Source organism: Babesia bigemina, assembly GCF_000981445.1.
Source record: "Babesia bigemina genome assembly Bbig001, chromosome : IV".
NCBI lineage: Eukaryota > Apicomplexa > Aconoidasida > Piroplasmida > Babesiidae > Babesia > Babesia bigemina.
Window position 1 is genome coordinate 564,408 of NC_027219.1, and position 18,687 is coordinate 583,094.

General features: G+C 53.9%; 6 protein-coding genes across 6 annotated transcripts; 3 read left to right on the forward strand and 3 right to left on the reverse strand.

The window, feature by feature from the left end:
• Nucleotides 1-224: 224 nt before the first annotated feature.
• On the reverse strand, nt 225-2,693 carry BBBOND_0402570 (-tRNA wybutosine-synthesizing protein 1 homolog; the record flags this gene model as incomplete). The annotated part of the gene is given in 8 exon segments (XM_012914501.1): nt 225-291; nt 328-449; nt 468-525; nt 566-675; nt 711-851; nt 888-1,003; nt 1,041-1,289; nt 1,325-2,693. The coding sequence occupies 8 exon segments, from the start codon at nt 2,691-2,693 to the stop codon at nt 225-227; spliced, it is 2,232 nt and encodes a 743-aa protein (XP_012769955.1).
• A 92-nt stretch (nt 2,694-2,785) lies between these two features.
• On the forward strand, nt 2,786-4,993 carry BBBOND_0402580 (DNA-directed RNA polymerase, alpha subunit, putative; the record flags this gene model as incomplete). The annotated part of the gene is made up of 6 exons (XM_012914502.1): nt 2,786-3,173; nt 3,209-3,324; nt 3,360-3,615; nt 3,653-3,852; nt 3,889-4,102; nt 4,137-4,993. 6 exons carry the CDS (start codon nt 2,786-2,788, stop codon nt 4,991-4,993), a joined length of 2,031 nt encoding a protein of 676 aa, XP_012769956.1.
• Nucleotides 4,994-5,383: 390 nt separating this feature from the next.
• Nucleotides 5,384-7,343, reverse strand: BBBOND_0402590 (ubiquitin-activating enzyme, putative; the record flags this gene model as incomplete). Its single annotated transcript, XM_012914503.1, has 3 exons — nt 5,384-6,816; nt 6,858-7,234; nt 7,270-7,343. 3 exons carry the CDS (start codon nt 7,341-7,343, stop codon nt 5,384-5,386), a joined length of 1,884 nt encoding a protein of 627 aa, XP_012769957.1.
• Nucleotides 7,344-8,008: 665 nt separating this feature from the next.
• BBBOND_0402600 (hypothetical protein, conserved) lies at nt 8,009-12,067 on the forward strand (the record flags this gene model as incomplete). Its single annotated transcript, XM_012914504.1, has 1 exon — nt 8,009-12,067. The coding sequence occupies one exon, from the start codon at nt 8,009-8,011 to the stop codon at nt 12,065-12,067; it is 4,059 nt and encodes a 1,352-aa protein (XP_012769958.1).
• Nucleotides 12,068-12,552: 485 nt separating this feature from the next.
• BBBOND_0402610 (protein disulfide-isomerase, putative) lies at nt 12,553-14,470 on the reverse strand (the record flags this gene model as incomplete). Its single annotated transcript, XM_012914505.1, has 7 exons — nt 12,553-12,871; nt 12,908-13,086; nt 13,122-13,352; nt 13,389-13,616; nt 13,655-14,032; nt 14,068-14,223; nt 14,366-14,470. The coding sequence occupies 7 exons, from the start codon at nt 14,468-14,470 to the stop codon at nt 12,553-12,555; spliced, it is 1,596 nt and encodes a 531-aa protein (XP_012769959.1).
• Nucleotides 14,471-15,604: 1,134 nt separating this feature from the next.
• On the forward strand, nt 15,605-18,682 carry BBBOND_0402620 (-mRNA 3'-end-processing protein RNA14; the record flags this gene model as incomplete). Its single annotated transcript, XM_012914506.1, has 9 exons — nt 15,605-15,793; nt 15,943-16,185; nt 16,221-16,346; nt 16,383-16,532; nt 16,568-16,988; nt 17,027-17,074; nt 17,112-18,451; nt 18,488-18,565; nt 18,608-18,682. The coding sequence occupies 9 exons, from the start codon at nt 15,605-15,607 to the stop codon at nt 18,680-18,682; spliced, it is 2,670 nt and encodes an 889-aa protein (XP_012769960.1).
• Between the last annotated feature and the right edge of the window lie 5 nt (nt 18,683-18,687).

Genomic DNA, 18,687 nt, shown 5'->3' on the forward strand with positions numbered 1-18,687 from the left:
TGATGCTACTGTGTTCGTTTAGACAGTCTGGTTCGATACGAATAGCTACGACAGACAAAAATAAAAATGTGTTGCGTTTTCGGAGAACATGGTGGATCCTATAAATGGAGCAAACAAACGTGCCAGACGGAGACACAACCCTGACCGAGTAGGGGGGGCAGGTGAAGTATAGGCCAAGTCATTTAGATCTGGATCATACGAAATACTCAGCATTAGCTCCTTATTCACGTTGATGCGCTTGGTGGCGATGTTGGTGGTCCAAACAGCTTTTTCCGCCCTTTGGTGTATACCCTTCGGAATGTGCAAACCTATTTCCACATCACATACCTTGTATCAATGGGATCGAATCCTTGCTCTTTTGAACCGAAGAGTGCCCATTCCGGCGTCTCTATCGAGTACTCGACGCCGTGGAACTCTCGCCCACTTGTTGCCTGTTTCCAGATGGGATACTGAGAAAAAATAGATACCAGTTCGTGAAATTTGTCGTAGTCGATCCACGTGTGCCATTTCCCGTCTACACAGAAACTGCGAAAAATGCGACAAAGCGCCATTTTGCTGATCTAACCTTTTTTTCGCAACAAGAACACAACACGAGTGACGGTGCTCACAGGCAATGGCGTAGTTCTCCCGTGTGAACGGTGAAGCGTCCACGAGTGCTGCCGCGTATTGTATCACCTGACCATGAGATATATTGGCCACATCACTCTTACTTCGTCATGCCATGGAACGTTTTCCATTGTGATAGCATTATCGTGCACGGTTCCGCAGAAAGTCACCGCTTTTATTTCGATGAAATCGGGCTCACCCAGTTCAATGAGCCGACCGTAGTTTCCGATTTCATCTCTTTGTTCCTAAACGGGATCAGGTGAATCTCATTCATCGCATACCGTTATATTGAAATGCTTCACCAGCGTCAGCCGGAAAACCGTTCGTTCCTTTCTCTGCTTGAGCAGCTTTATGCAGCGGTTGAATCTTGCCCAGAAATCTCGGAAGAGGGGACGGTCTGTATGTAATGCGCCAAGAGCGTCATCAGTTCCTACCAATTTTTTTGAGACTCGTTTCGTCCGCCGCATCGATGGACAGGTAGAGCTGCGTTACCTGCCGGAGACCCTCCATAGCTTTTGGAAACTGGGCATTGGTGACCAAGAAAGACGATATGTTTCTCTGATGCAGCTCCAGAAGGAGCTCGTTGATGAGCGGGTACATGATAGGTTCTCCTACGAGCGAAAGGGCACAGTGCCGCACTTGCATGGCTTCTTTAAGCCTATCACTTTTGGTATCAAATATACCTGACACATCCATGACACAGTTGAGTGAACCGTACCTCTCAGCTCCTTGATCAATCGCAAATGCGCCTTGACTGATTCCTCAGCCAGGAAATCTGGGTCATCTATGGTCCCCTTCCAACGAGTCAATGCTGGGTTAGTGTGGTGTCTCCAGCAGAATACGCATTTGTTAGCACAGGCTAGGCTGGGAGTCATTTCCATGCACTGGTTGGATTTGATGCCATAGAATGTGTGCTTGTAACAGCCTCCATGGCCACGAACACGCGCTTTTGTCCAACGGCATAGTTTTATGGCGCTATGTTCGCCGATGAGTTTGTAGCCCTGCTTGGTGAGTGACTGTCGCTGCGTCTCGGTGACCATCTTTCCCCCATCCAGAGCCACGTTTTCGATGTCAGATTCCGCCATGCATCCTGCTACTTGCACCGTGTTTGTATTCTCTTCTTCGTCAGAAGTGTAGTCGTCGGCTTGCGAGGAACTTCCGTTAAGTGCATCATTGCAGTGGCACGTGCCCTGGTCACCCCCTGCTTCGCAACACTTTGTATTGCTTGAAGTGTCATTCCCCGGATGGCCATTTGGAGTTGCTGTATGACCTGACCGACAACACGTATGCGCTGCGGCATTTAACGTCACGTAAGATGATGTTTTTTGGTGGCCCCCTCCAGGCGAGGAGTCAGACCCTCGATGGCGGTGAAGTTCAGGGCGCCCTTCAGAAGGCACACTAAGTGCATGCTGTCCCGATATATCGCCAACATAGTTGACATTAGACTCGTTACGGGTTGCGGCGAAGTTGATAGCGTCCCATGCCTCGCTGACTAGGTTGGTAAATGTGACAATTTGTCCGATGTCAGTCGGGCCAAAACACAATGTATCTCTCAAGATTATATGTGCACCTAGAGCTTCCATTGAATTCTCTAATGCGATTACAGCATCGATCACCTCCCTGCTCGGGTGCCCATCGTTTGCCGTGTTGGCTGTGCCCGCGTCAGATCTGCAGGCAACCACCGTGCAGCACAACCCTTTAAGTAGTGTCTTGCTGATCCTAAAGTCTGCGAGCCACTCTTGAAGCGTAACCAAGATATTGTCGAGCGCTGGTGCGCGTACCTTGCTGTCCACAACCAGTACCAGAGTGGTGAGAGCCGGTGAATCTCTACAACCTTGTTTTCCTCTGCATATGTCCACGAGGGTACAGGCTATATCTTCATTGGCTTCGGAGTTCGTATACGCATTTGATTTGCTGACTTCATAGCGCTGTCTATCGAGCAGTGTTTCAAGTCGGACCGACTGACACTGCACGCCGATGCTTGCAAACTCATGCTTTACGATGGAAGACAGCCCGGCGCAAGCGTCATTGCCACAGTCGTCGCCTTCATACGCTAGGGTGACCGATGCAGCCGTTATCGCGTCCATTAGACGACCTTCTCCGTTGGTCGAGCTTGCCAGGAGCTAATTTGCCTGTCTATCAGGTGTGTATGCATCAGTTTCCACTGCCAAACTTTGTAATGAAAAATGCAGGCTTCATTTCATTAGTATTTTTTTCACTTTTCTCTGATCTCGTGGACTCTATTGCCGTGCGAGATAAGAATCCATGTGCAGCCCCGACCTTGGCGTTACGACTAACGCCGCAGCTCTTCATCACTCGACACAGAAGAGCACTCGAAGCTTGCTACACATGTAATCCGCAGCGTTTGCCCATCCGGCTTCACGGCAGCCGCCGAGCTGGGCGGCTGCGAATCCGGGCGCTGAACCCGGAGAAGGCTGAGCTACATCCCGAGTCGCTGAGCGGTGTTGAGCCATCGGTTACCGCAGAACGCATTGATGAGCTCAAACGCAAGGGCATCATTGAAGGCGAGAGCCACACGTGGAGGAATTGGCATGTAGTCACCCAGGGTACGGCGGCCGGTAGCGACGTTCATCTTGCTCAGGGCAATGGCCAGACATCGGCCAACCGGTACTTCCCAAGTCGGCGCGGAATCCGTCGATAACGGAGCCCTATGCTCTGCGCAAGCCGCTGGAGTATTGGGGTTTTTTGCGCGGCGTGGTAGGTGCTTCGCTAACTGCGCCGACTTCGTGCAGGATACGAACATCACCTCCTATCCGCTGGTTTGGGAGTTCTACAACGACACCTACGGAAAGGTTGACGTAGCTGCATATGGCGGCAGCAACCCCCTGTACACCCCGTCGATGTTCCAGCCGACGTGGTTTATGGAGGAGGACCGTGGCGGCCTGGGCTACAATGACTGCAGGATCTTTGGCGGCTGGATCGGCCTGGACCTCGACTCACCTACTAAGGTGAAAACCGCTAGCGAGCTCATCTCTATCCCCGACACCGGTACTTTGAATTCATGCAGTTGGTCATACACCTCCAGGCCGGCTCTACCAAAAGTTTTACCTCGGTCCATATCCAATCACCATGGGCTGGACTATAGGCTCATTGCTGAAGGTGTTGACCCTGTCTCGTAGCCCTGGCCACGGCGTTGTTGCCGTTAAAATTCACAACATGCGGGAAGACACTACCATCCCTGGCGTAGTGGACGATCTGCTGAATATCGCACTTAATTTGAATGGGGTGAGCACCTTGATTGTGGTCACCATATGCTGTCAGGTAGCGCTGGAGACGCTAAAACCGGGTGAGGAGGCGCGCGTACGCATGCTGCTTCGTGGCCCTGCTATGGTGTGCGCGGGAAGTCTCGAATGGCCATCGTTTGTGCGGGTTGCGTCACCAGACACGTACATCGCGAAGATCGAAGAGGGCGGCGAACTTGATATAGAGCTGAAAATCGAATGGGGCCGGGGGGTCTGGCTTGCTGACGATAAAGGTATGAAATTCACCCGTGCGCTCACCCCGTGCAGGTCTGTACCGTCAGGAGGAGGGCGCAGACGGTGTGTGCATGAAGCGCCGTTGGATAAAAGAAGTCCAGGAAGAGGGTTTTTACCCTATGACAACTTTCTTCGGCGGGTGTCGCATGGTTCGATTGGCTGTGCACAAACTGCTCGGCCAACGCTGGGACATAATCTCCAACTCGTGCCCCGACCCACGCGAGCAACTCGTGGTGGAGGTGTGGACGGACCGTTCCACCACCCCGAAAGCAGCGTTGGAGTTCGGTTTGCTGGAGAGCCTTGCGTGGCTGAGGGAGCTCAAGCGGCAGCTGTCGCAGGACGTAGATTTTGACGGCGAGGACGAGCAACTGCGTGACACATGGGAGAAGATCGACAAGTATCAGGCTCTTCAGCACCGTCAAGACTTGATGGGTGGCCCTCCCGTGTACAACTTGCACGAATTGAATCTGTCGCCTCCGGTGAAAGAGTCTGACTGCGAGTACATTGGTACCCCCGACGACGTCAAGGAGATACCGCAGGCCCCGTACTCCCTGCCGAAGATTCCACCCAATCGACCACAGAAGGACACGCTTGAGTGGCTGGCCGACGAGCTGCAGGTGGAGGAGTACACCGATCCTTCTCCCATTAACGCGCGGAACTTCGAGAAATTCACTAGCCCGCCCGAGGACGCAGCTGCCGCCGTCGACGTCTCCGTGCTCCCAGTCGCGCCCGAAGTCATTGCGTCGTTGCGCATGTGCGGATTTAATAATGTAGGGGACATGGTCTCGCTGTCATCCTCGGAGCTGGAACGCTACCCCGACGTATCTCCCGAGGATGCCGAGCGGATTGTGGCGTTCATCAGGACCAACCTGAAACTCCAGCCTCCATGACGTGGCGCGCTAGGGCATTTTAATGTACACATACCAATATGTAAATCACACCATGCCGCCACGTGTATCTCTGGCGATGCACTCATGCCCACGATTCGTGAACAGATGAACACATTTACATTCCCCAACTGTGTGGGTGGTTTGTCGCTGGGCTCTATGAAGAAAACCCGAAATGTCTGGCAATCACTACGATGCCGCCCTCATGCGTGGACGCCACTAACTTTGAATGTTAATTCGCGTCCAAACGTTTTATCCATTGCGTGAACGCGCACCACACAGTTATGCAAACTGAATTCGCAGCGCGGAGTAGTTGGAATCATCGCGGTATTCCACGCATAACCTTGGACCTGAAACTAGCTCATACTACATTGTTTGAAGTTACAACGGCGGTCAATCGAATCCACTCAAAACGAAATCATCTGACGACACCGAAGGTTCCACTAGCAGTTGCAATTCCAGCTGCTTGCCGCTAACCGACGATGTGAGAGTCAGAATGGATTGGTGCTGCAGCCCATGTTGCAGCATGGTCCATTCCCTGATCCGCTTGGCGTACGTCTCGTCTTCCTCCATAAAGTCGGGGTCAAGTATGTTCCGCCCATCGACATCTATACTGACGGCCTCCATTCCCATGCGTTCGTTGCATATGCGCGATGCGAACTTTGCCAGGGTCCAGTGTTCCAGGGAATGCAGCTCTACCCGTGCAAGCTGTTGTTGGCACACGGTGCAGCTGGCGTTTGGCATGTCAAGCACATCAGGGCTGCATAGCGCCCCCTTCTTCAGGGGTGTGGAGCCGGTCACGCACGACTTTACCCAGACGAATCTGCAACGGCTCGCCTCCAAGGTTTCCCTGGAAATCGTTCCGCCTCCCGCCCGTCGCGCATGCAGGAGATGTACGAGTTGCATCACCTGGGCTGCGGCGACAATGGCGTTGGTCGCAGCAATAGCGGGTATGATCGCCCCTGCTATGGACTGAACGTCCCAAGCGCTGACCTGCGGTATGTGGAAGTTTATCATGCGCAGATTCGCCGCGGCCGCCACGAACTGTATGCACAGCGGGTCGTCCTTGTCGAACACGGCGCGGCCCAAATCATCCGGCCGATCAAGTAACAGTTGCATCACAGAGCTTATGAACTGTTCAGCCAACTCGTTGGTGTCGCACGTGCGAAACTTGTCAGCAATCTTCATCTCTTGTTGATTTTGTTTCGCCACGTTCGGGGAAATCGGTTCACTGAGCGCGTCGCTTTGAGATTCCACTGTATGCGCATAGATTTTTCTTGATTTGGCTTGGGGTGAGTCGTCGTCTGAACTGTGCGTACTATTTTCCACGCGACCCCTTTTAGAGACATCAGCGGCTTCATCTTCATCTTCCAAATTCTCAGGCAGCTTTTCCTCCACGGAATTCCCGGCGGCATCCGCATCTCCAGATGTAAACGGATAGTTTATACACTGCGGAGCCTGCCTTCCCGTCCACCTATCCTTTAGGTCGATGAGTTCCGCGATTTGCGTGTCAAAAAGAAAGGTGAAGACATCACGAACCCAACTGCGCGCTTGCTCTACCTTCACTCCCTCACCAACCGGCATGGGAGGTATTGCCAGGTCGCTCAGAATATTCCCATTATCCTTCGCACCGAAGATCAACTCGTAGAGTTGGCGGGCCCAGGCGATGCAGTGTTCCGGCTTCTCCGGGATTTGACGAATAGTGCAAACCGGATATGACTTGCTGCGCGGCTTTGCGTGACAGTCGTAGCAAGGTGTAACTCCGCGTAGTATTGGGTAGACCTGCCCATTGAACCCGCTGCTCCCCGACTCAATCAGCGGGACTCCTGCACATCATGTTTTATGCGAAACCAGTGGCCGAACCAACCTGCATGCATACAACAATAGTTGATGTGGGAGCGCGCTCTCACGTTGTCGAGTGCATTAAGCACCGCGTCGTAGCATGCCACATCCTGTGGGCGCCATGTTAGCACGTCGACGACCATGGCCGATATGTCACATCCCGGCGCCGCCTCTCGAGCGCGCTCGCAGGCAACCTCTGCTTTGTATCTCTTCACATGCTGCCGCTTGTAGAGGAACTGCCGGTTCAAATTAGATATGTCTATGGTGTCGAGGTCCACTATGACCAGTTTTCGCAGCCCGCAGAGAATGAGATTCTTGATAACCTCGCACCCGACACCACCTGCCCCGACCACCAACACCGATACGTCTTGCAACACCTTGATGTACTCATCTGGATCGCCCCTACTAGTATATTTGGCTGCCCGGCTCCGACTTACAGGGAATCGAGGCCAGCATGGTTGGGTACTGACTCCTTCCTGCCGTCCGCAATCTCCTCCGCTTGCACCGACATTTGGAATCTACTCAACTACTATGTTGCATGCAATTCTGATTGCCACAACGGTGCGGTAACGCTGCCTAGCAGCTGTGTCTCTGATGTTTCGCAGTCAGCGGGAAGGCATAGTTATGACCAATGTGTAAGATGCATTTCCGTTACACTCATTATAGACGCAAATGTGTCGGCGAAAATGGCGGGAAATTGCGTATCGAGATTGCTTTCCTTGGATACGGACAGACGCGCGCCAGCGAAGTGATATCGACTCAACTTTATATACTCTCACAGGCTAGGCCCGCAGATTCCGTTGCCCCCTGCAGCCACACATTTTAAAAACACACTGGTAGACAGCGCTGCGGGCAACATGAATGGCGTTGCTGTTATGGTGCCCTATTCGCAATGCCTTCCACGGCTCTCCGCTCCGTCGGTAAGATATATCTAAGACTTTAACAACTGGCGGACTGATTAAATTGGTGAATATACGTATGCCCTTTCCGTCTGTGCGACGGAATTTACTCAGAAGGGAGGATACTGCGCACATCGGGAGAACACGTCTCATTTAAGCGACCGTTAGGACAGGAGGCATCTGCAGGGTTGCAAACCGCCCTGATTAATGCTCTGCAAAATGCGTGGCTGTTTGGCTGGCGGTAAAATCCGCGCAGGACGCTCTCGTGAACGTCGACATGGCGAATTATGGAGTTAAGGCGAAATCTACGCAGTGCAGGGGCCGCACTCGCGGCTCCGGGCCTTTGGGTACCGACATACCTCATGAAAATGATCACCTACAAGTAACCGAGGACGTATCCGCTACACATGACGCGGGACGCCTTCGGTCATCATCGCAAGCGTTTCTCGCGACAACGTCGGACGCAGCTTCAGCGGAATCTGGGAGAAGTTGCGATTCGCTGGAAAAGGGCCGTGCAACTGCAGAAGATCTGTCAGGCGCCAATTTGGAGGCGCCAACTGTTGATTCGGAGTTTGACGTAAAGCTTCTGCAATCCACACCAGAGGAGTGCTCTACGGATGGCACCACGAACTGCGAGATCTACGGCCCGAGCTATCCTACGTGTGACACGGTTAAGTTACGTTTAACTTCGTGTGGAAGGGGCGACGATGTATCACCTGACGGCGATATTGCGGACGTCGAGGCTGAGCCTGACGCGCGGGATTCCGCCACTGTAGCGGATTCCTTCAGCGTTTCATCTGATACAATCGAAAATGTTGATATTGATTGCAGCGAATTTGGCGATATGGGTAGTGCTGAATCGTACATGAATGATTCCGCCGCCGCAAGCTCTTACACCAGCGACGCTGATGACCCGGCGAATAAAGACGCATCAGACGACGATAACGCGGATGTTGACATTGAGTGCAGCGATATCGAGGAGGATTATGGAGCGGCTTTCGGCGTCCGTACTGGTGGAGTACGTCGAGGCATTAACTGCGCGGATAGCTCGGATTCCCTGGATTGCAGTTTAGGTTACAGTGATGATTTCAGCGACTATTGTGAGACATCAACTCCAGCGTCTGTTACCAGGGTAGGCAAAGGCGGCGGATCTCAGGTCAGCGATGTCAGCAAAGGCGACGGATCTCAGGTCAGCGATGTCAGCAAAGGCGGCGGATCCCAGGTCAGCGATGTCAGCAAAGGCGGCGGATCCCAGGTTAGCGATGTCAGCAAAGGCGGCGGATCCCAGGTTAGCGAGGCCAGCAAAGCTAGTGACGTTGGGGCTTCCAAGGTAAGGAAAGGTGATGGTTCCCCCCTTAGCGCGGTCAATAGTGGTGCATCCAAACCTGCTGTTCGTGCGAAGGTGGAGCGTCGTGCTGTTAGGGGTGCCGTTGACGCAAACGGAAAAATTCGGTCGATAGATTCAAACGAATCTGTGAAAGCTGCTTACAACACCGTAGAACTCCTGTCAGATGCAGCATCCGCTGCGTCCGGCATCGAGTCACCGTCGTCCGCTAAAGTAGATCAAGGTGACACATCGACGATCTCTACACCTCCGGCCCGCGCATCACGGGCTGCTGTGACCTCTCGTTCTACGGCGAAAGCATCTTCTGGCAGCAAAGAGCAGTTTACTCCTCCCAATCCCCTCTCAGCTAACTCTTTCTGGCGTCCCTCACTACCGCCAAACCTTGATGTTAGTACTCCATCCAATCGCAAAGGCGGAGGAACACCTCGGTCCCAGGGCGCTGGCGTTCGATCTACCAACGATTCCAGGAAGACGCAATCTACATCTAACTTACGTCAGATGACCATCGACAGTTTCAAAATAAAAAAACCTGAACAACAGGCTCCCGTTGTTGAGACACCCGTGGCAGCAGCAGCTTCAGCGCCCATCAGCAATAAGGGAGATGACGTGACGATTGACAGCATCAAGCCCACAAGTAATGAACAGCAGGCTCCCGTTGTTGAGACACCCGTGGCAGCAGCAGCTTCAGCGCCCATCAGCAATAAGGGAGATGATATGACCGTGGACAACTTCAATGCCGCAACTAGGGAACAACAAACTCACGTTGTTGATACACCCGTGGCAGCAGCGGTTCCAGCGCCCATCAGCAATAAGGGAGATGATATGACCGTGGACAGCATCAAGCCCACAAGTAATGAACAGCAGGCTCCCGTTGTTGATACACCCGTGGCAGCAGCAGCTTCAGCGCCCAGCAGCAATAAGGGAGATGATATGACCGTGGACAACTTCAATGCCGCAACTAGGGAACAACAAACTCACGTTGTTGATACACCCGTGGCAGCAGCAGCTTCAGCGCCCAGCAGCAATAAGGGAGATGATATGATCGTGGACAACGTCAATGCCACAAGGACTGAACAGAAAGCTCCAGTTGTTGAGACACCGGTGGCAGTAACAGTTTCAGCGCCCAGCAGCAATAAGGGAGATGATATGATCGTGGACAACGTCAATGCCACAAGGACTGAACAGAAAGCTCCAGTTGTTGAGACACCGGTGGCAGTAACAGTTTCAGCGCCAGGCAACAGCAGGGGAGATGATATGACCTCTGACTCGGCGAGTAGCCTCACCTCTCAGCTCGTCAAGGAGGACGTTGAACATTACGTTGGAGGGGTAGAAAAGTACTGCATGTGGAATTTGAACCCTACTACAGGTGAACATGAATTCGACCCCGGGCCACTAGCCCTAGACTTTTATTGCAATGCGTGCCAGTGCGCCCTACCACTTGGCACGTTCCGGATTCGTTGTGTTGAATGCGTCGACTTTGATCTTTGCATTCCGTGCGCGTGCAAAGGGGCGGAAAAGAACGAGCACAAGAACACCCACAAGTACATACCAATCGCTCCGAACTCGTTTGCCATTTTCGGTGACTGGAATGCGGATGCCGAGCTGCTGCTTCTGGAGGGTATCAGTAAATTTGGTTTCGGTAATTGGAACCAAGTGGCCGAGATGGTTAATCGCAGATGCACCAAAAACAAGTCGGCTACGGAATGTGAGAACCACTACAACGAGTTTTACATTCATTCTCCGTTCAGTCCATTTCCAGATGTGCGTCGCATGCGCTCTCCGGTGAAGAGTCAGGAGGCGTTCCAGCGCCTCAACAGTTTCTTCAACTTGGTGCAAAAAGCCCACAGTAAAGAGAAGCCGAGGGCGTATAGACCATCCGGCAACGTTGACGAGAACGTTCATCACGTCGATCTGATTCCTCGTGCCGTGAACATGAGGGCCACCGTCGGGCCGAGGCTTAAATTCTTCCAGAACATGAACGGCTATAACGTGTACCGCGACGAACTGGAGATGGAACACAACAACGACGCTGAGAGTTTGATCAAAGACTTGGAGTTTGAACCCTGGGACACTCCCCCAGAAATCGACTTCAAGCTTCGGCTGGTCGAGATTTACAACTCCATGCTGGACGATCGCATCTGCCACAAGCGCATCCTAATTCACCGGTTCTGGCACGACTACCCTGCCAGGGAGGAAGCGTTCAAATCCATGAACCAGATTGAGAAGGCCGCGTACTGGCGGCTGTCGCCGCTGATGCGCCTTCATTCCGAGGAGGACCACATAAAGCTGACTCGTCTCATAGTTGCGCGCATCGAGATAGAGAAGCGTCTGCGGTTGGTGAGTACGTGGTTTTCGCTGGGGCTGAGGACGTTTTCCGATGTTCAAAATTTCGACATGCAGAAATTTCCCTCTGCGCACGCGGCGTACCGTAACGCGGAGCTTCAGCCCATCGCCCGCAACCTGCTTTCCAGCGGATCCATTAAGGAAACTGCGCTTGACGATTTTTCTGCGCAGCTGTGCGACCGTATTTGCACCGACCTTTGCATAACGAGGGACCAGGTCAACGACGTGTTGTCCGCGGTGAACAGGCTGAACGGCGGCATGCCCATGGTCAGGGAGCCGAGCACTTCAGTTGTGCCTACGTGGGACTACTGCTTCGACAACGGCAAGCTGGTGGACAGGAACGTGCAGCGGATTGCTGCACCTCACATCGCACTCGACGAGCTCCCCGACCCCAGTTGGCACCCCCGGCTGGTGCTGGAGGGCAACGGCCCCTACGCGTTGCCTCCGGTTGATTTCACCAACATTAGCTTCTCCCCTCTCTCATCCTCCGCTGTGCAACAATCGCAAGTGCTTCCGGGGATCAAGTCGTGCTTCTACATAGCAAAGCTTCTGCCTCAGCTGAAGGCGCGCGTCCGCAAGAACGTTTGCAAGCGCAAGCGCTCGCTACTGGCGACTGAGCCTATAAAACGGGGTAATACCCGTAGGTAGTTCGTCTCGTGCCTAAAATGGCCCTTTCTGCGAACATACCGTTTGTCAATCCTTAAGAGGTTTAGCGTTGGCCAATTCTGGCGTAGCTTCCTGCGTGCCAGTTCCAGCTATCATGTGATGTCAATAATGACTAAAACGTATAGGCACTTGTTTTGCAACCTTCGCGTCACCCTTGAGGCGCATTGAATGTGGACATCGCTACTAGCAGCTGGTTGTGCTGCTACCAACAGGCGACGTCCAGAGGTGTTCCGTGTAATAGCATGCGGCAGTGATGCTGGCGTGCGCCATGGTGACGCGCTGCCTTAGTTGGAATCTGCTGTAAACATGACCCCTGAAGGCGGAACACGCAGCGCCTGATTGACCTACAGACTCATGCCCACAAACAGACATTAAACGTTGCAATAAAGCCCAAGAACGGGCATGTGAGTTTATTATAGCTGTGGTTCATGTCCAACGACGCGGACGTCCGGGCGCCGGCAACTGCCTTACAGTTCGTCGTGCTCTTCGAACAGACGCTCTTGGTGAACCTCACGTTGCAGAACCTCCGCTGCGTTGATGTAGCGCTTCTTGCACTCGTTCTCAAGGAAGAGAGCCAGGGACTGAAGCGAGATATCACCGGTGTATCGGATGGGATCGTCCTTTGCGCCGTGCGGGAAGAGCATGATCGTCGGGTACTCCGTGAACGACATGTGTTCGACCTCATTGTTGAACGCGTCGAACTTGGCAATCATCACGGACTTGTCCTTCTTCAGGCGCCTGCCCAGATCGCGGAAGACGCGCTTAGCGTGGTGGCAGTGCCCACACCTGAATAAACTTGTGTGACTCCGTCCGACCACCTACCATGGCGAGAAGAACACGATCAGCACGTCGACGTCGGATTCTATCACGCGCCTGTGGAAGTCCTCTCCGACAATGGTTTTGACGTGTCCGACGTCGATGTTCTCAGGCACAGCCAGCTCCGACTTAACGAAATGCCTGATTTTACCGTTACGCAGATCGTTTACGAAGTTCATGAGTTTCTGCAGCTTCTGATTCGCCATGTTCGCTCACGTACCACTTGCGTTATGACACCATCTTGCATGTCGATGGGCTTGTACTTGACGAACTCTCCCCTCTCGGGGTGCAGCTCGAACGCACGAACGGCCGTATCCACGTAGTCGCTGTCGATGATCAAGAGCTGGTTGAGGCGTTTTTCGACAGCCTCGTCACCCTTGGAGTGAATGAACACAAATCTGTCGCTGTGCTTGCGCGCGAACTTGTTCAGCCAGTTTACGTCGATAACATACTACATTGCTGTCAGAGCGTCGTCCTCCTTACGTACCTCGATGAGCTCCTCCTTGGTGTAGATGTAGACCATCGTCTTGTTCGTGGCCAGGACCGAGTCAAGCATGTATGAATGCGTGCCGTGCACCGGCGGGATAAGCTCGCGGAAGAAGAACTTGGTGAGGGCTTCCACGTCATGCAGGTCCTTCCAGTAGATTTTGATCGGGTGCTGTGTGAGGTTGTTGCGCGTCACCATGACTCCCACGGGCTTCATAGTGTCCTCACTCTGCGCCAGATTTGCATGCGTTGGACGTTTGTGCTTACCAGGGTGTGCAACCTGTAGATGTACTGGATGATGTCGTCGCGGTCTGCAACCATGAACGGTGACTTCAATCCAGTGCTCAACAGAGTGTCGTACACCTTCTTCTCCAGTTCAGGATCGTGGTGCCCCTCGCCCATGAAAAGCAGGGTGTTCACATGGCCGCTTTCGATGGCCCTGAGGTAGTAGCGTGAAGACTCCACTGAAGGCAGCCTCATTTCGCAAATCCTTTGCTGGGTGATCCACGCCATAATATCCGTGACCCTCTTCGGCTCAGTCGGCATTGTGATGAGCTGGCCGTCCTTCATGTAGCTGAGGGACGTTTTCATGGCCTCGACAGGGGAGCTGAGGGTGAGGTTGACTTGGTACATGCCAAATTTGCACTGATCGTCATGAGCTTCAGGGCACAACGTCTTACCATGCTGTTGCCCTCAAGGATCTTGCTCACCACGGCGATTTCCACGGTGCTACCAGGTCCGAACACCGCCGCGGAAGGGTACGAGAAGACGATGGCAGTCTTGTCAGTGCTCCGGAGGAACTGCTCGTAGGTCTCCTCCGTGAGTTGCTCAGCCAACTACAAGATCATTAGGGAGCCAAACATCACAACAGGCAATGTAAAGCGACTCTAACGCCGCCATGAGTTATCAATACCGACATCCCAGACCATTTTTGGTATGTGAAGTCTGCTGCCTTTGCCACGCATCGCCAAAACTTACCGGAGGATCTGGGACGTAAAGATCGGCGACAACTGGCTGCACGAAGTTGACTGATGCAACTATGCAGCCAGCGACGGCCAACAATGCGGATACAGGCCTATTCATTGTGATAGCCCAGGTGTGTATCGCGATATGCTTCCGGCAGGAACAAGCCGAGTATCCCCTCGCCCGCTGCTGTGGATACGCGCGGCACGACAGAGGTTCATAAACCGATATTAGCAATGTCTGCAGCAGCCTTGGCACTCCCCGCCAGGTCGCGCAGCGGTGCTGGCGGCCCGATGGCGATGTGCAGTATTCCCAACAGGGCAGTTCTTTCAGTCAATTGGCGATGTGTATTCGAATTTTGCTATGACTACGTAGCTGTATCGAGACAGATTAGTCTTGAAACCTGTTTTTCGCTGCTTGCGCACCTACAGACTAAGGGCGGCCTCGCAGTCGTGACACTCGCCTTTTTTGCGTGTAGTCGGCTAACGGCTGCGCAGACTTTACGCGCGCGTCGTTAATTCAGACACACACCCCGTGTTGCAAATGGTGTATCATAATCGCTACCTGGAGTTGACGGTTGTCTTTTATTCTCTTCCGTGCCATGTCTACATGGTGTCTGTTATCTCATAATCTTTTTGAGCTACATACTCTTTGTTTGGCTGTATTACGGCTAACTTATCACTGCTTTATAATAATACGCCAAATATATCCCCGGCTAAGGCATCTGGCATATGTATCGTACGTGCTACTCCCCGCGGTGTCTAGCTCGTTCGCTAAAACGGTACAGCATGTCGCAATGGAGCCTTGGAGTATGTGGCTACACCCTTGCGCTGGAGTACGTGATCATAATTCCTCCTACCGAGAAGCATTTTAGTCTACCTAGCCAGGCGATCATGTCACGGCGATTTTTCTTGATCGTCCGCATGGAAGCATTGTATACGCGACGCAGTCAACGGCTAATATACTGTGATGTTGACGGTAGGCGTCATCGACCTTAGAAGGTCTCTGGGCTTCTACTTTCTGCTCGCGCCAAGACTGCTAGCGTACGTTAACTGAACGTCCGCTTTTGCCATCCGGCGGTGACATCGGTTATTACTAACAGACTCAAAGAGTTGAATATATTGGAAGTAGTCGATTTCTTTGCCGTGATGTAGTGTCGTGATGTGTCCACACCACGTAGAGAGGGTGCCCTAAACGGCAGCTCGCGCTGTCGAGAAGCCTCCTTCAGGCTGCGTTTTTACTCACTGATCCACCATGGAGGAGCAGGGCAAGCCGCAGCCCGCCAGGGTTGTGACGGCGAACAAGCTGCTCCACTCCGTCCTACACGGCAGTTCGCCGCTTCTTCCACCCATGTTAAACGGCGTTAAGCCGAAGAATGAACCGGGGAAGGCGGTGTTGTTGGAGTCGATTGAGGATGACCAGGTTTGGTTCACCTACATTAAGGTGAGCGAATAAATAATCTTTGGCTACTGTGTGCTGTGGAGGCTGCCGTCGCACCCCTTGCGACGTGGCACCTCAACTTGAAAACACAGCGATGAGGCGAATGTGGTCACAGAAGCCTTCTACAAATGAGGTTTTGATACTTTCTGCAGGCTTCCAAGGATGGAGGGCTGCTGGAGGAGGCATGTCGTGTCTTTCCTAACTATTGGAAGGCCCATCACCGCTGTGCGCTGTACCACGTCTACCACAAGCAGACGCGTAAGGCCTTCGACGCCTACGTCAGTGCAATGAAGGAGATGGATGATTACGACCTCTACATATGCTACCTCAAGTTCCTCTACTGCATGGCTTCAGTACACGAGTATATCGCAGGGCTCTTCACCGCGGTGGACAAGGTAGGGCGAAAGGTCCGTGCGACAACGCGCTGCAGGTTGGCATGGACCTGCGGTCCGACCCGCTGTGGAGGGAGCTGATTGTAGTGCTGGTGAAGATCTACAACTGCAACCTCATGGACCACAATGTGCACACCGGATTGCTGCCAAACCTCTTCCCTCCCGTGAGTTGCCGCGTGCTGTGTATTAATCTGTGTCAGGACTCCGAAACGGTGTCGGTATCGATCCCTCTGTACCCGTCCGAAACGGAGCAGGTGGTCTTTCGCGGCGTGAACAGCCTGGACAAGGGCGAGCAGACCTACGTGCAGCTATACGGCGACGTGAACCACATTCGTAAGATGTTCCACAGGGTGGGTGCGTGTAGACCTATTATAAACTGTGCCAGTGGCTACGGTCGCCTACTAACAACCTGAAGCAAGCCCTGGATGGCTATTCGGCCTTCGAGAATATCGCAAGCGCAGCCAATGTGCTTTGCACGAAGCTGCTCTCTGAGGCCAAGACAACCTATGAGACGTCGGTTGCAGTATATGAGAAGCTCTCCGGGATGTACAGAAATGTGCTTCCTGCGCAGCCCGCCAGGAGGCGCCAGCTTAACGCCGAGCAAACGGCCGAACAGCAGCGTCAGGTCGGGTTCTGGACAGAGATCATTAAGTACGAGGAGAGCAACCCCCTCGGCCTTCCCGCCTCCGAACTGGCCGCCAGGGTCTTATTCACGCTCCGAGGCGCCTTGTCGCCGCACATATTCTCAGACAGCCTTTGGTACATGTACTTCCAGTTCCTGCTGGCGAACGACCGGCGTGAGAAAGGTACACCGATCCAGTGGCAACTTCACAACTATTTTCAGCTGTCGAAACGCTGCGTTACGCGATACGCAACTACTTGCAGGACGACGGTGGGTTTGCGGTGTCTGTCGCCGTTATTGCGCGTAGGAAAGATGCAGTTTGTACTGGCTGCCTATTTGGACGACGGCGGCGAGTCCGCGGCCACAGAGTTCGGGAGGCTGATAGACCCCGGTCTGCGCCTCGTTGAGGATGGCGAGACCGGCGCCGACGAGACGCAGCTGCGGCACATCCTGCGGTTCGACGCGTCGGACTCCTCCACCGCGGTGCAGCCGGCCAGGCTCATCCACTACCTCAACTACGTCCGTCGCAACCTGGGGCGCGTGAAGTGGCACGAAGACCTGCAGGTGATCCTCACTAAGCGCGAGCTGCTCAGCTGGGAGCTGTACTGGTACGCGGCCGACACCGAGGTCCGTTGCTTCGGCGACGTGGACGCCGCAGCCGCCTTCCTCAGCGAGGCCCAGCAGAGTCTGCCCTTCGACATGCACTACACCATGCTTCACCTGAGGTTCCTGCTCAACATGGGTCGTCTCGTAGATGCACGTGTGCTGCTGACCCAGCTTGTGGTGGGCGCGAATGTGGCTGGTGAGACCAAGTGCAAACCAACCGCGTCCGATAAAATCGCATTGTGGCACTTTTGGCTCCACACGGAGTATTTCTACGGAACCAAGGCGCAGTTCACGCAAGTGAGATCGCTGTTCGTGCAGTTCCGCGTCGCGTCTGAGGTGGGCTTGGACGTCTTCGCGGAGAAGTCGCACCGCAACGGCGTCAGCACCATTCGCCAGATCTTCGGCAACATAGGCCCTTCTTTCATAAAAGCCCACATGGATTCCAGCAAGCGGGTGGCAACTGCGGACATGCACGCTGTGGTAGAGCTGCGCAAGCACCTTTTCTGCGTCGGCCTGGAATACGACGACCTGGACAGGGTCTTCTTCTTCGCCACCAGGCGCCCCGAGGTCGCTGTGGAGAAAGCCGCCAGCTCCGAAAAGGAGGCCGAGAAGTACATATCGCCGTCCAACTTCGCGCATCGTTCTGAACCCGACCAGGACAGCACCCGCCGCCACGTGTTCATCACCAGACCCGACGTGGCCGCGCTTGCTCCGCTCGACCCCCACAACGTCATCCCCGTTGAGTCTATGATCACGTTGCACGGCGGCAAACGCCCGCCGCTGCCCGATGCGGCCAAACCCATGGATACAGTCGCCACTCCGCCGAAGGTGCTCTTCGACTTGCTGCGCGTGCTGCCCAACCCCAACCCCAGGGGACCTTTCCCCAAGATGTACGGAAACGCTGAAGCCATAGACCACCTGATACGCTCGCTGGAGTGCGCCGGCTTAAAGGACGTGCAACTTCTGGACTACCAGCCGATCCCCGTGAACCAGCTGCTGCACCTGAAGAAAGTCGGTGCATCCGACAGCCAAAACATCGAGGTGGGTCCCCATTTCGCGTGGTGTAAACCAATGCAGGAGTCCGTCGAGTCCGCCGCCAAAGAGGGCGCCTTTGAGCTAAACAACGGACTGTTTTCGATCCTCCGCTTCGTCGAGGTGGGTTTCTGGGCTGCTGCAGAGTCGCTCATTTGTGCGCAGGGCCACGTAGGCGCGGACGAAGCCAGCCGCTTGAGGGCAAAGCGAGCGTCTAAGAAGCAGAAACTAGCTATATGACACAT